The following is a 15,872-nucleotide window of genomic DNA, read 5'->3' as shown; positions in this document are numbered from 1 at the left end:
AGCTTTCTAATTGCTCTAATACAGTTTCAATCATGATACATTCTTAATGTTATAAGTCAGCATGAAATCAAAACTTCAATTGGACTGAAGCAGACAAATCCTTTGTTTTAATTAGTCCTTTATAGGATGAAGTACCCTTTGGGGTTGTAACACCCCACAGGCCTCCTATATTAAGATGTGTACAGAAAGACCTTTTCCCTATTCTTAGAACTAATATTTTGTGCTTGCCCAGTGGAGGAGTTCAAATGTACTGGTGAGGGGCCGAGCTCTCCTGGTGTGAGATGTTCTTTGACAGATGCAGGTTTCATGGTGCCGGGCTGAGGTCTAGCCAGGGATTCCTGCTGCTCCAGCTTTTGTCCTTTGGAGAATCCTAGGCTGTTAATCACATACCACGCTCTTAGATTAAGGTAATGAATTCTGACTTGCTTTGGCTCCCAAAGTATGCGGCACTTGGGAGATTATAACTTCTGCCACTAGGAAGAATGGAGAAGCCCAGAGACAGGCTGCAGCTGTTATTTTCTGTTCTTTGAAGAGACAGAAACCCACTCCATCTAGCACGAACAAAATGGGAGGGTGGATGAACGTTACTGTAAGGATGTGATAGGCATCTGATGGACACAGGAACTGCAGGCAGGTCAGGGGATCCAGGAACTCCAAGGAGGTAGTTTAGGAATGAAACTGACTTGGGTTCAAATTTGGCTCTGCAACTTGCTAGTCATACAATTACAAGTCATTTTATAGCCCTTTAAACTCTTTTTTGTCCCCTTAACTGTGCCAGGGAAATTATCTTCTTCCCTCTCTAATTTGTGAGGATCCGATGTCATGTAGAGTGGCCAAGAATGATGGTTAGTATGGAGTAGGTGCTGGCAATATGCTTTAAAAGGACTCCAGGCCGGGTGAGGCGGCTCACTGGAAGGCCAAAGTGGGTGGATTGCTTGAGCTCTGGAGTTCGAGACCAGCCTGAGCAGGAGCGAGACCCATCTCTAAAACTAGCTGGGCATTGTGGTGAGAACCTGTAGTTCCAGCTACTGGGGAGGCTGTGGCAAGAGGATCTCTTGTGCCCAAGAGTTTGAGGTTGCTGTGAGCTGTGATACCACGGCACTCTACCAAGGGCAACAAAATGAAACTCTGCCTCAAAAAAAAAAAAAAAAGACTCCACTGCTTGAAGCCTGGCTCATGGGAGACTCTGGGCCATTCCCAAAAAGAGAAAAGACAAAGGAGATAGTTCAGTGAGTAGGAGATGAATTAACATCTTGGTTACATTGAAATTTTTGTTTGAACAAGATAGGTAGGAAAGTCCCACAGACTGATGGGAATGCAGGATAGGAATTCAGGAGAGAAGCCAAGGCTGGAAGGGAATCAAATTTGGGACCCATCCAAGGAGACATGGTGGTGAGAGCAGAGCCACTGAGCACGGAAGTAGAGTGAATGGACCATGAATATACAAAGTTAAGGAAACAACGGAGAAAATAAGTGACAGAGTGGCAAGAGGGCTGAGAGAATTAGAAAGGTGCAGGTAGAAAAGGGTCAAGAATCCTGAGGGCTTTCGGTGCTGTTATTTGATGATATTAAAGTTTTTGCAGATATATTATCATTATCTTAGAATTGGTGTCCTTACTAGAGAAATTTTGGAAACAGCCATGAAAAAAATGTTAGCTGCAACGGTTTTTTGTTTTATTTATTTACTTATTCATTCATTCTTATTTTCAGTCTCCGCAGAGATTGCCAAAAATTACCATGGCTGATTATATTTCATGTTGTCACGGTGGGGTTTTCAGTTAGCAATAATCCTGCCTTGGATAAACCTCATGATGTTGCCAATGTGCAAAACTTGTCTTTTGTTTTAATTAAAAATTTTATTTATTTACTTGCTTTTTTGAGATACGGTCTCACTCTGCTGCCTAGGCTAGAGTGCAGTGGTGCACAGCTCACTGCAGCCTGGACCTCCTGGGTTCAGGCAGTCCTGCAGGCTCAGCCTCCCGAGTGGCTGGGACTACCAAAGACATCACCACACTCCAGTGAAATTTTTTTTTTTTGAAACAGAGTCTCATACTATGTCACCCTTGGTAGAGTGCTGTGGTGTCACAGCTCACAGCAACTTTAAACTCTTGGGCTTGTCATTGTTTAGCAGGCCCAGGCTGGGCTCAAATCTGCCAGCTTTGGTGTATGTGGCTGGAGTCCTACTCACTAAGCTACAGATGCTGAGCCCCTGTTGAAATTTTTTATTTTTATTTTTGTAGAGACAGGGTCTTGCTATGTTTTTCTTTTGTTTGTTTGTTTTTGAGATAGAGTCTTAAGCTGCCGTGGTATCACAGTTCACAGCAACCTCAAACTCTTGGGCTTAAGTGATTCTCTTGCCTCAGCCTCCCAGGCAGCTGGGACTACAGGTGCCCACCACAACACCCAGCTATTTTTTTGTTGCAATTGCCATTGTTGTTTTAGCTGGCCCGTGTTCAAACCCGCCAGCCTCGGTGTATGTGACCTCTGCCCTGCCCACTGAGCTACAGGCGCCACCAGAGTCTTGCTATGTTAACCAGGCCAGTCTCCAACTCTTGGCTTCCACTGATCCTTTTGCCTTCGTCTCCCAAGGTGCTTGGATTAAACGTGTGAGCCACTGTGCTTGGCCTATGTCTATGATTTAAACTGGGGGGTTTGAATCCAGCCCAGGTCTGCCAAACAACTACAAGTAGAAGCAAAAAATAGCCAGGAGTTGTGGCAGGCGCCCATAGTCCCAGCTACTTGGGAGGGTGGAGCAAGAGAATGGCTTAAGCCCAAGAGTTTGAGGTTGCTGTGAGCTAAGATGCCACAGCACTTTACCAAGGGTGACAAACTGAGACTCTGTCTCAAAAGAAAAAAAGAAAGAAAGAAAGAAAGAAAATAGAGCTGCGTATAGTGGCTCATGTCTGTAGTTCTAGCACTTTGGGAGGCTGAGGGGGGGTGGTGGATTGCCTGAGTTTAGGAGTTCAACACTAGCCTGAGCAAGATTGATACTCCATCTCTAAAAACTAGCCGAGCACTGTGGCAGGCGCCTGTAATCCCAGCTACTTGGGAGGCTGAGGCAAGAGGGTTGCTTGAGCCCAGGAGTTTGAGGTTGCTGTGAGGTCTGACACCAGACACTCAATACAGGGAGACAAAATGAGACTCTTGTCTCAAAAAAAAAAAAGGAAAGAAAATAAGAAAACAACCGTGGGTCATGTCTGTAATCCTAGCACTCTGGATGGTTGAGGCAGGAGGATCCTTTGAGCTCAGGAGTTTGAGATCAGCCTGAGCAAGAGCCAGACCCCTTCTCTACTAGAAATAGAAAAATCAGCTGGGCACCATTGTGGGTACCTGTGGTCCCAGCTACTCAGGAGGATAAGACAGGAGGATGATCATGTGAAGCCAGGAGTTTGAGGTTGCTGTGACTATGATGAGGCCACTACTCAACCCAGGGTCTCAGAGTGAGACTCTGTTTCAAAAAAAAAAAAACAAACAGAAAAAAAGGAAATTAAACATCACTCTTAGAAATGAAATCAGAAAGGAAGAGCAAAGAGAGGAAAGGAGGGAGGGAGGTGGGGTCTTGGTGTGTGCCACACCTTTTGGGGACAAGACACGATTTAAGAGGGACTTTACCTAACAAATGCAATCGGTGTAACCTGGTTTACTGTACCCTCAATGAATCCCTCAATGAAACCCTCAATGAAAAAAGAAAAAAAAAGAAATGAAATCAGAATGACTAAGTACTTGCACGCACATATACAGGGTGTATGTATGTATGTATATCAGGAGAAATTATCAGAATATTTGAAAAGAGAATTTACAAAAATATTCACAAATGTATAACCTACAACCTTGCCCTAATTATAATCCTGGGAGAATGTGTAGTGTAGTGTGATGAGGAGAGTACAAAAAATTGAGTCAGGCAGTCTTGTTTTCAAATTCAACAACCTTGAAAAAGTTATTCATGGCTTGGTGCCTGTGGCTCGAGCGGCTAAGGCACCAGCCACATACACCTGAGCTGGCGGGTTTGAATCCAGCTCAGGCCCACCAAACAACGATGACGGCTGCAACCAAAAAATAGCTGGGCGTTGTGGCGGGTACCTGTAGTCCCAGCTACTTGGGAGGTGGAGGCAAAAGAATCGCTTGAGTCCAGGAGTCTGAGGTTGCTGTGAGCTGTGATGCCATGGCATTCTACCCAGGGTGACAGCTTGAGGCTCTGTCTCAAAAAAAAAAAAAAAAAAAATATATATATATATATAAAGTTATTCATGCTTGAGGTGCCTCAATGTTTTCTTCTCTAACTACAATCCTATCACTAAATTAATAGTAGCATCTATTGTGTGACAATGAAATGAGGCACTGTATATGAAATACATTGAACAGTACCCAAGATATAGTGAATGTTATCACACTCTTAACTGTTTTTGTGTTATCTGTTAGGATTAGCATCTCTTTTGCCTTCTTTTTCATACCTTAATTTTAACACTAGGTGGCAGCAATGCTCTCTTAACCAATTAAAATGACACTTGCTAACTTTCTGGAATAGGTGAGTTTGGTCAATGTGGAAAATGTGTGTAGGGCTCCAGCAAAACAGGGAGAGAGAGATGGACAGAGATAGAGATGGAGATATAAAGGGATGCAGGGAGAAGAGGAGGGAGAGAGAGAGAAAATAATTTTTGGAAAGAGTTTGGTATTTCTTTGGGTTTTTTTGGAGACAGAGTCTCACTTTGTCACCCTCAGTAGAGTGCAGTGGCTTCATGGCTCACGGCAACCTCAAACTCTTGGGCAAAAGGGATTCTCTTGCCTCAGCCTCCCGAGTATCTGGGACTACAGGCGCCTGCCACAACGCCTGGCTATTTTCAGAGATGGGCTCACTCTGACTCAGGCTTGTCTTAAACCTGTGAGCTTAGGAAATACACCTGCCTTGGCCTCCCTGAGTGCTAGAATTACAGGAGTGAGCCACCTCACCCAGCCCAAGAGTTTGGTATTTCAAAAGAAAATAGTGAAACAGTCATTATGGGAGGGTGGGCACAAATCAGTTCTTTATTGGTGTTTGTGTTTTTGAGTACCAGTTTTTGTGTGTGTGTGTGTGTTGATAGTATTTAAGGATCTTAAGTGATTCTGGATCAAATTTAGCCGAATTAGCAATACAGCAAATGTCTGTAAAGCATAATGTGTTTTTTTTTTTTAAGAGAGTCTCACGATGTTGCTCTTGGTAGAGTGCCGTGGTGTTACAGCTCGCAGCAACTTTGAACTCCTGGGCTTAAGCGATTCTCTTGCCTCAGCCTCCCAAGTAGCTGGGACTACAGATGCCCACCACAACACCTGGCTACTTTTTAGTTGCAGTTGTCATTATTGTTTAGCTTGCCCAGGCTGAGTTCAAACCCGCCAGCCTCGGTGTATGTGGCTGGCGCTGTAACCCCTGTGCTATGGGCGCCGAGCCAAGCATAATGTGTTTTGCTGTTCGTTTCTATCTTAGCATTAATCTCAATTATAAAAACATGGCCATTTCCTCACTGTATAACATTCCTTCCACAATAAGACATTTAGTGGTATGTTAAGTGATGTCTTTTGCTATATTACCATTACCCCAAAAGTTTGATGGCTTAAAATGAGGAACATTTATTATTTTAAATTTTTTTAGGCCTAGGAATCCTGAAATAGCATGGCTGGTGGGGGTGGGGTTCTGGCTCAGGGTCTTTCCTGAAGTTTCAGTCAAGGCATCAGCTGGCCTTATTCAAAGGCTTGACTGAGCCTTGGGGAATCTGCCTCCAACATGGCTCACTCTCATGATTGGTGGCCAAAGACCTCAATTCCTCTACACATGAATTTGTCCTCTAAGCAGGTTGAGTGTCCTTTCAGGATGGCAGCCAGTCTCTTCTACCATGAGTGACCAAAGAGAGACTGCAGGAAGGAAGCCACAATATTTTTTATGACATTATTTCAAAGACATATACTGTAACTTCCACCATATTTGTTCAAAGTGAGTCACAGGAAATAACTAAACTATCAGAAATTCTATATGTATACAGGAAACAGAGTTCCCACATACAGAAATCATAGCTGTCTGATCTCTTTTAGTGCAGGTTTGGACCTGTTTCTTCATCTCTAAAAAGGGAACAGGCCATAGATCTGTGAGGCATTTCACCTCTAAAGTGGTCTTTCTCTTTTCTATCTGGATATGATCACAGATAATACCTTTCTCTGTTTATCTCTATTTCTAAAGTGAAATGATCTAAAACAGTGACTTTCCAATTTTTTTTTTTTTTGCAGTTTTTGGCCAGGGCTGGGTTTGAACCCGCCACCTCTGGTATATGGAGCCAGTGCCCTACTCCTTAGAGCCACAGGCGCTGCCCAACTTTCCAATTTTTTAAATCCACTGTAAGAACTATATTTCACATCAAACCTGAACACACACTTATATACACACAACAGAAAGGAAAGTTCCACAAAACAATGTTTGCTTATACTTACTAGTGTGATGTGCTCTCATTTTATTCCCTATTCTATGCTAATTCATTAAAAAATTCAAGTTGAAATCTACTATATTATTCTCATAATCCATTAAAGGCTTTACCATTAACTTTGTGAAGAGAAAACACCCACTTCCCCCCTTCATTGCTCATTTTCCATTGATACCAGAAGAGAATGCCAAAAAACAAGTTGAGTCCTAACCTACAAGTTTCTGGGAGGAACAAAAGGACTTTTTTTTTTTTTTAATCATGTTGTAAAGGCGGGTCAACCCTGCCAGCCAGCCTATCCTAATTAGTCAGGAGCTAGTAACAGAGATAGCTTGTCAGTTTCTTAACCTCCCCGAGCTCCTCCTTACTCTCTACAATTGGCATAATAAGCAGTATCCCCCTTGCCTATTTCATAAAGTTGTTCCCGGGCTTACAATTAGGCAATTAGGCACTTAAGTGGCAGAGAATCTAAAGACCTGATCTTTAAGGTCACAACAACCTTGGAAGATTATTACCCTTGTTTTATAGATGAAGAAACTGAGGCTTAGAGAAGTGACATATGCAAAATCTTTGGGTTGAATCTTACGTGGCAGGGCTAAAACTCCAAACCAGTTCTGACTCCTCACGCAATACGGAAATGCTGACGTTAAGTGGTGGCCACCTGATGCATTAAAATACAGACTCACATTGAGTCAACACAGTGTCATCAGCCCACGTTTCCTGCTCCTGTCTTGCTCTCAACATGAGCACGTAAAGCTCCACATGTGGGCTCTGTGCGCACACCAACGCCACGGCCTCTGCTTCTCAAGGGTCACCAATCGAAACTGGGCACTTTTTTTTTTTTTTTTGAGACAGAGTCTCACTTTGTCACCCTGCGTAGAAGGCAGTGGCGTCACAGCTCACAGCAACCTCAAACTCCTGGGCTGAAGTGATCCTCATGCCTCAGCCTCCCAAGCGGCTGTGACTGCAGGCGTCCGTCACAACGCCTAGTTGATTTTTCTATTTTTGGTAGAGACCCGGTCGTGCTCCTGCCGCGGCGGGACTCCAACTCCTGAGCTCAGGCAATCCACCCGCCTCGGCCTCCCAGGGTGCGAGGATCACAAACCTGAACCACCGTGCCCGGCAGAGCACATTTTTTTAAGTGGCGCCCCTAAGGGAAGCTTCATACAACCCCTCACGTCTGTAACTGTCCTTTGAGGACAGGCCTGGCTTACGGCCCTCTCTTCCGCTCGTTGGCGCCTCCCGTCGAGCGCGCGCCCTTCCTCGGTCCTGCTCCGGCGGACGGTGGGGCGCTCGCTGCCCGGCCTGGCGCCCCCACCTCGGGCCCCGCAAAGCCCTTTATGGCGCGGCCCCGGCTGACGCGCGCCCGCCCGGCCCTCGGCGCCGAGCCGAAGGGAGGCGTGGGCCCGTGCGCGGGCCCGCGGCGCGTGCGCGGCCATGTGCCCTTAGCCGGGCGCGCTCTCGCCCTCGCCGCGCGGCCGCGGTCCACCCACACGCACGAGCCGCGGTAACCAGGCCGCGGGGACGCGCGCGCGGGGATTTCCCCTGGGCCCGCCGGTGCCCGCGGGTGGAAGAATGAGGCCGGCGGGGGAAGGCGCGGGGGCTGGAACCCGCCCCTCTGCGACTTCGCCGCGGGCTCTGCGGGTGGCGGAGCCTCCGCCCTCCGGGGAACCGGTTCCCGCCGAGACCTGCACGCCCGGGAAGGGGAGGGACTCGTCCCATAGCCTGTGCGGGGTCGGGTCGCGGGAGGGGTACTAGGAGTTGCCACTTTATAAGTTCAGTTTTTTGAATGAGGGAAAACCGGAGGGAGAAGAATTGCTCTGTTTAAAGAACTGGGGCTGAAAGTTACTGTGCAGGCTAAGCCGTTTATTGCTCAACGTCGCCTAGATCCGACAAAATTTGGTGGTGCGGAGTTTGAGCTGGTTTGGCAGGCTCGGGCAAGGACAAAATACCATGACACAACACCGAAACCTGTGTTAGCATGACAGATCTTACTTGGCATGTTCTCCTCCTATGGTGGCAAGAAAGGATAGACCGAGTCCGTGGGAAACAAAAGAGAACGCAGGTTTTACACATGGGGTTCAAGTTCAATGAATACTTGTTAGGGACTTTCTGACATTCAGAAATGTTTTTTCCTGAATCTTTTTATTTGGCTATGAAAATATTCAAGTGAAAGCCCTTAATTAGATGCTTTGCAATCATTTCAGGCAAAGCGAGCCGAATATCTGTGACATTACATCAGGCACCTATGTAAGGAAACCGGACAACAACTCACCATGGCGTACGGCTTGCCAAGAAAGAACACAGTGAAAAACATTTTCCGGGGCAGTTGCTTTAAGGTGTAAGTTTTTTTTTTTTTTTTTTTTTTTATTTTGCAGTTTTTGGCCAGGGCACGGTTCGGGTTTGAACCCACCACCCCCAGTATATGGGGCTGGCGCCCCACTCCTTGAGCCACAGGCACTGCCCTAAGGTGTAAGTATTTTTATTACGATTAGCCTTGACTCCGGAGGGAAACGTCCTTGTTAAAATCAAAGTACTGGACACCCCATGCTCCCCATGAGGTATTGGACTATATGAGGTATTTTCAGATGTCTGGGATTGATTTTTAAAAGGCAACTGTTTTTATAAGAATGTATAAATTAGTACGTCATCTTTACAACAAAACACTTTCCTTTTTGAGATGAGCCTCACTCTGGGTAGAGTGCCATGGTGTCATCATAGTTCACTGCACCCTCAAACTCTTGGGCTCAAGCAATCCTCTTGCCTCAGCCTCCTGAGTAGCAGGGACTAGCAGGCACCCTCGGGGCTGGCTAATTTTTCTATTTTTAGCAGAGATGGGTCTGGCTCTTGCTCAGGCTAGTTTCCAACCCCTGAGCTCAAGCAATCCACTTGCCTCAGCCTCCCACGTGCTTAGGATTTCAGGCGTGATCCATCTGCGTGGCCAAAAACAATACTTTCAAAGTTCTTTAGAAAAGAAGTACAGGGGGTGGCGCCTGTGGCTCAGTGAGTAGGGCGCCGGACCCATATACCGAGGGTGGCGTGTTCAAACCCAGCCCCGGTTGAACTGCAACCAAAAAATAGCCAGGCGTTGTGGTGGGCGCCTGTAGTCCCAGCTGCTCGGGAGGCTGAGGCAGGAGAATCGTGGAAGCTAAAGAGCTGGAGGTTGCTGTGAGTCCTGTGACATCATGGCACTCTACCCAGGGCCGTAAAGTGAGACTGTCTCTACAAAAAAAAAACAAAAAGAAAGAAAGAAAAGAAGTACTAGGGAGAAAGAGTTTGTCTTTGTATGACAACATGGCACTTTCTGTTTCCTTGCATTATCTGAAAATACTTTACAGAGGCCAAATCTACCTAAAATGCTCTGCTGTTAGGTGTCCTAACAGAGCACTTAATGAGCTGGCACAAAGGGTCAGTTTTGCTTTCTATACCCTTTAGCTGGCATGTACAGACAACATGGGATTTCTTTCTTTTTCTTTTTTTTCCGTTTTTAGCCGGGGCTGGCTTTGAACCTACCACCTCCGGCATATGGGGCCAGCGCCCTACTCCTTTGAGCCACAGGCTCCGCCCAGCACGGGATTTCTGATCAAGACTTAGTCCTGGGCTCCAAGCCTGACCCTACTCTGGCTTTTTAGGGGACCTTCTCTGGGTCTTGATCTGCGTCTGTAGGATGGATGTCACCATGGCTGTGTATGTGATGTGTGTAACATACTTGCACATGGCCTGGCTTATGGTGAGCACATGTTGCTATCACCTTGTAGTTTCACTCTGGCATTGTGCTGCCTTTTCTTTTTTTAAATTTTGGGATTTGTTTTATTTTGTTTTGTTTTGTTAATACCTTTGCCCCAGATTATGACATATTTACCCTTATGAGTCAACTGAATTTTTCTTACTGACAGTATTCTAAGGAGTAAGGGGAATTTCCCTACAAAGTTATAAAACTGGAGCTATAGGAAAATCAGAGAGGACTTGTTATGGTTTTGTTTTTGTTTTTTGGAGACAGTCTCACTTTGTGGCCCTCAGTAGAGTGCTGTAGTGTCATGGCTCACAGCAACCTCAAACTCTTGGGGTTAAGCGATTCGTTTGCCTCAGCCTCCCAAGTAGCTGGTACTACCGGTGTTTGCCACAACGCCCAGCTATTTTTTAGAGACAGGGTCTCTCTCTGGTTTGGGCTGGTCTTGAACCTGTGAGCTCCGGCAGTCCACCCGCCTTGGCCTCCCAAGTGATAAGATTACAGGTGTGGGCCACCGCATTTGTTGCATTTTGTTTAGTTTTGTCAGTGCAGTTGCATTTTGTTTAGTTTTGTCAGTGCAGTGTGTGTTTAGACCTTGAACGACAGGCAAATCCTATTATATTAATTATCATTATAAACATAATTTTAATGTAAAAATTTTCCTGTTTTTGGAGGATGATTTAAAGCACTGATTATTTGATTTTTATAGAATTTTATTTATATCATCAATAATCTCTGCAGTACTAAGGCTTTCTCTGTTATCTTCTTAAAAAAATATTTGATATCACACTACTTATAAGAACAGCTGTGTTAAGAGGAACAGAACGGTGGTAGCACTCTATGGGGTTCCTTTGATAAAGTAACTCCTTACCTTGGGCGTTCCTTGGTTAAATGTTTTTATTTTATTTTACTTATTTTTGAGACCAAGTCTCACTTTGTCAACTGGGGTAGAGTGCCACAGTATCATAGCTCATAGTGACCTCAAACTCTTGGGCTCAAGTGATTCTCTTGCCTTAGCCTCCCAAGTAGCTGGGACTACAGGTGTCCACCACAATGCCTAGCTATTTTTTTTTTTTTTTTTAGAGACAGGGTCTCACTCTGGCTCAGGTTGGTCTCAAACTCATGAGCTCAGGCGATCCTCCTAGAGTGCTAGGATTACAGGTGTGAGCCACTGGCTAAAAAAAAATTTTTTTTTTTTTTTTTTTTGAGACAGAGTCTCGCTATGTTGCCCTCAGTAGAGTGCTATAATGTCACAGCTCACAGCAACCTCAAACTCTTGTGCTAAAGTGATTCTTTTGCCTCAGCCTCCCAAGTAGCTGGGACTACAGGCACCTGCCACAATGCCAGGCTACTTTTTTGTTGCAGTTGTCATTGTTGTTTAGCTGACCCAGGCTGGGTTTGAACCCGCCAGCCTTGGTGTATGTGGCTGGTGCCGTAACCACTGTGCTACAGGCGCCGAGCCTGGCTAAATGTTTTTAATAAATTATAAAATAATACATTAAAAACATTCAAGCACTATGGAAGCATTTGAAAGGAAAATAAGAATACTATTTCTCATACCCATTCTTATTCCTGAGCATCACTCAGAGATAAAATGTCTTATATTTTTTCTAGGATTTCTGCTGCTGTATAAGGCACACACACACACATACACGTATAAACACACACATGTATATCTTTTTGACCCATGGAATCATGTCAAACTTTGCTCCTCCCATATCCTTCCCACCCCTGTGTATCTTGTATGGCTTTGTGAATAAGAGCACCCATTCTGGACTCTGACTTTCTGGGCTTAAATTACAACTTCACAGTCAACAGCTTTGTGCTCTCAGGCAAGTTATTCTCTGCTCTTCAGTTTTCTAATGTGTAAAATGAGCATAATAACAGCCCTGCCTCCTTCCTAGGGTGGTTGTAGCAATGAAATGCAGATCTGCTTAAAATGGGGCCTGATATATAGTATCTGCTATATAAACATTAACTGTTTAATTGCTCATCCTTTTTTTTTTTTTTTTTGCAGTTTTTGGCTAGGGCTGGGTTTGAACCCACCACCTCTGTTATTTAGGGCTGGCACCCTACTCCTTGAGCCACAGGTGCCACTCAAGATGATTCCATGTTTTTTGTAAAACAGTGCTTCAATGAACATCCTTATAAACTCATTTTTGTGGTACCTCTGTAATAATTGTAGACTGTAAGTCACTCCTGAAAGTTACATGAAAAAGCACCAACAGAGGTGGAGAAGGCAGACACAGAGGCGGCCTGTGTGTACCTCGGTCGCTCCCCCTGCTCAGACCAGAGCACTTCACTTTCTTCCTGTGTGTGAGGCTGCAACTCATGCTGACTGCAGCTGGAAAACAGAGCTGACATATTTTGTTTCAGAATTAAGTGACATAAAACAATTTAAGGTTCATAGTGTTGTTGTTGTTTTTTAGACAGAGTCTTGCTCTACTGCCCCGGGCTGGAGTGTTGTGGTGTTAGCCTAGCTCACAGCAACTTCAAATTCCTGGGCTCAAACTATTCTCCTGCCTCAGCCTCCTAAGTAGCTGGGACTACAGGTGCTGGCCATTATGCCCAACTCATTTTTCTATTTTTAGTAGAGATAGGGTCTTGCTCTTGCTCTGGCTAGTCTTGAGCTCCTGAGCTTAAGGGATCCTCCCATCTCTGCCTCCGAAGGTCTAGAATTACTGGTGAGAGCCACCCCACCCAGCCCAGTACTATATTTTTGATGAGCCATTAAAGACTTAGGGGTTTACAGTTCCTATCTATATTTTCTTACATGGAACGAATGGGTTGATTCCAGGGAGGCTGCACTGTGAACAAAAGTTCTTAGCATGGGCCAGGGGAGGTGGCTCACGCCTGTAATCCTAGCACTCTGGGAGGCCTAGGTGGGTGGATTGCTTGAACTCAGGAGTTCAAGACCAGCCTGAGCTAGAGTGAGACTCCCATCTCTAAAAATAGCTGGGTGTTGTGGTGGGCACCTGTAGTCCCAGCTACTTGGCTGAGGCAAGAGAATCACTTGAGCCCAAGAGTTTGAGGTTGCTGTGAGCTGTGACACCACGGCAGTCTACCAAGGGTGGCAAAGTGAGACACTGTACCAAAAAAAAAAAGAAAAAAAATTCTTGGCATAGCCAAGCGAGACCCCATCTGTAAAGAAAAAAAAAAACAAACTAGCCAGCCATTGTGGCGGGCACCTATAGTCCTGGCTACTTGGGAGGCTGAGGCAGGAGGATCACTTGAGCCCAAGAGTTTGAGGTTGCTATGAGCTATGAAAGTGAGATTCTGTCTCAAAAAAAGAAAAAAGAATTCTCAGCATAATTTCTGGCCATTTTTCAATCTATCTCTATGTTAATTAGTATAAGGTATCTTTTCCTGGCTGGAGTTACAACTTTGGAAAATCCTGGATACCCTGTAAACCAAAATGTCTAATGACAAAAAGAACTGAAAATTAAAAGATGTGTTCTGTATATCATGCAGTAGGTGGATGTCTCAATGAACCTTTTTTTTTTTTTTTTTTTGTGATTTTTGGCCGGGGCTGGGTTTGAACCCGCCACCTCCGGCATATGGGACCGGCGCCCTACTCCTTGAGCCACAGGCACCGCCCTCAATGAACTTTTCATCCAGACAGGAACCATGGGATCTCGCACTGCTTACAAAGAGTTGGTACACAAACCTAGCCACCATCAAGTTGCCTTTCTTGGAAGAAATTGCATTTGGTAGCCCTATAAAGCTTGCGTGTCATAAGGCCAAGGGGAATGGTTTCCTCCCTTCAGCAGAATGTAAGTTCCTTAAGTTCTGCTTTAATAAATTGTAAACCACATGTACCATTTATTTATTAGCAGAGAAATGCTTAAACATGCATGCCCATACCTCCTATCTGTAGCCCTGACATCTTGTTTATCCTTCAAGAATGTGAATTTTGCTGCATGATACTCAGTTTGGGCTTAATTATGTCTGGTGAGAAATGTCAGTCAGATTGTTTTGTGTGTTTTATTTTTCAGCCATCAAACTTGAAAGGGAATATGAACTGAAGCGCCTGAATGAACTTAAACATGAAAAAGATGCATCTGAGGAAATGCAACTTAGCCTACGGGAAAGTCAAGCTGGTTTGAGGAGACCTCTTCCACTTTGGGGACAATCATCTTGTAATCAAATCTGTACTCTGCTTCCTCCATTAAAAAGGGATGAGGGTCTCTGAATCTTTCACTATGTGAAGTTCAGTGTAGACGTACGAATGCCCACGGGTGGCCAAGCCAGTGCCCTTTGATGTGGTTAGTGGACAGCTCCAACAGATCTTTGGGTTCCATGCTGTGCTCTAGTTCCTTTGTACCAGGAGTGACAGCCTTGTAAGTAGATGAAAATGCATTTGGAGTTGAGTCATTTGTGCTATTCATTTTGATTTTTATAAAATTACAGCAAAGGAAGAGGAAACTCCTTGTCAGAAGCATTATTTTATTTATTTATTTTTTTTGTAGAGACAGAGTCCCACTTTATTGCCCTTGGTAGAGTGCTGTGGTGTCACACAGCTGATAGCAACCTCCAACTCCTGGGCTTAGGCGATTCTCTTGCCTCAGCCTCCTGAGTAGCTGGGACTACAGGCACCCGCCACAAAGCCCTGCTATTTTTTTTGTTGTTGTTGCAGTTTGGCTGGAGCTGGGTTTGAACCTGCCACCCTTGGTATATGGGGCCAATGCCCTACTCACTGAGCCACAGGCCCCGTCCTCTTTTTTTTTTTGAGATAGAGTTTCACTTTGTTGCCCTCGGTGCAACAAAGTGCTATGGAATCACAGCTCTCAGCAACCTCAAATTCTTGGGCTTAAGCAGTTCTCTTGCCTCAGCCTCCCGAGTAGCTGTGACTACAGTCACCCGCCACAACGCCTGGCTATTTTTTGAGACCAGGTCTTGTTCTGGCTCAGGCTGGTTTCAAACCTGTGAGCTCAGGCAATCCACCAGCCTTGGCCTCCCAGAGGGCTAGGATTATAGGCGGGAGCTACTGCGCCCCGCCAGCTTTTTGAATTCTTATGTCTATTTTCTTCATCAAATTAGGGAAGTTAAGTTTTTGGCCATTATTTCTTCAAGTAGGCTTGTAATTCCTTTCTCTTTCTGTCTTCTGGGTTTCCTGTAATGCACATATCAGTCTGTTTCATGGCATTCCTTAAGTTCCTTAGTATTTTTTCATTTTCATTCTTTCTTTTTGCTTCTCTGACTCAATAATTTCAAAGGAGCCATCTTCAATTTCCCTGACTTTTTTCTGCTTGATTAAGTCTGTTGTTAAAACCTTCTAGTGCATTTTTAAATTCAGATTGTATTCTTAGCTCCCAGATTTAAAAAATAGTTTCTATTTGTTGATATTCTAATTTTGTATATGCATATTTTCCTGATTTTCTTGTCTATGTTCTCTATTAGCTCACTGAGCGTCTTTAAGGGGAAGGATGATTGGCAGGAGAAGGGAGGGAAGTTGGTGGGATCTTACCTAATGTGCCCAAAGCTGAGGGTGTTCAGCACACTCCCTGGGTGAAGGGCTACGCCCCCTAGGTAAAGGGCTCTGGTACAACTTGAACTTTACCTTGGAAGTGAGAACAATTCAGCCTAAAAATTTGTACCCTCATATTAATTTGAAATAAGAAATATCACAAAACATAAAAAAAGGTGGCTATTTTGGATTCTTTGTCAGATAATTCATAGACTTACCTTTCTTTGGGATTGGT

The 15,872-nt window shown here is 44.8% G+C and overlaps 1 protein-coding gene across 1 annotated transcript; it reads left to right on the top strand.

The window, feature by feature from the left end:
* The first annotated feature begins 8,716 nt into the window (after nucleotides 1-8,716).
* C1H4orf36 (chromosome 1 C4orf36 homolog) lies at nucleotides 8,717-14,362 on the top strand. Its single transcript, XM_053597149.1, has 3 exons — nucleotides 8,717-8,781; nucleotides 13,789-13,943; nucleotides 14,166-14,362. The coding sequence occupies exons 1-3, from the start codon at nucleotides 8,717-8,719 to the stop codon at nucleotides 14,360-14,362; spliced, it is 417 nt and encodes a 138-aa protein (XP_053453124.1).
* The last annotated feature ends 1,510 nt before the right edge of the window (nucleotides 14,363-15,872 follow it).

Source organism: Nycticebus coucang, chromosome 1 (genome assembly GCF_027406575.1).
Source record: "Nycticebus coucang isolate mNycCou1 chromosome 1, mNycCou1.pri, whole genome shotgun sequence".
Taxonomy (NCBI): domain Eukaryota; kingdom Metazoa; phylum Chordata; class Mammalia; order Primates; family Lorisidae; genus Nycticebus; species Nycticebus coucang.
Note: the sequence above shows the minus strand (reverse complement) of the source record. Positions and strands in the feature narration are given on the sequence as shown.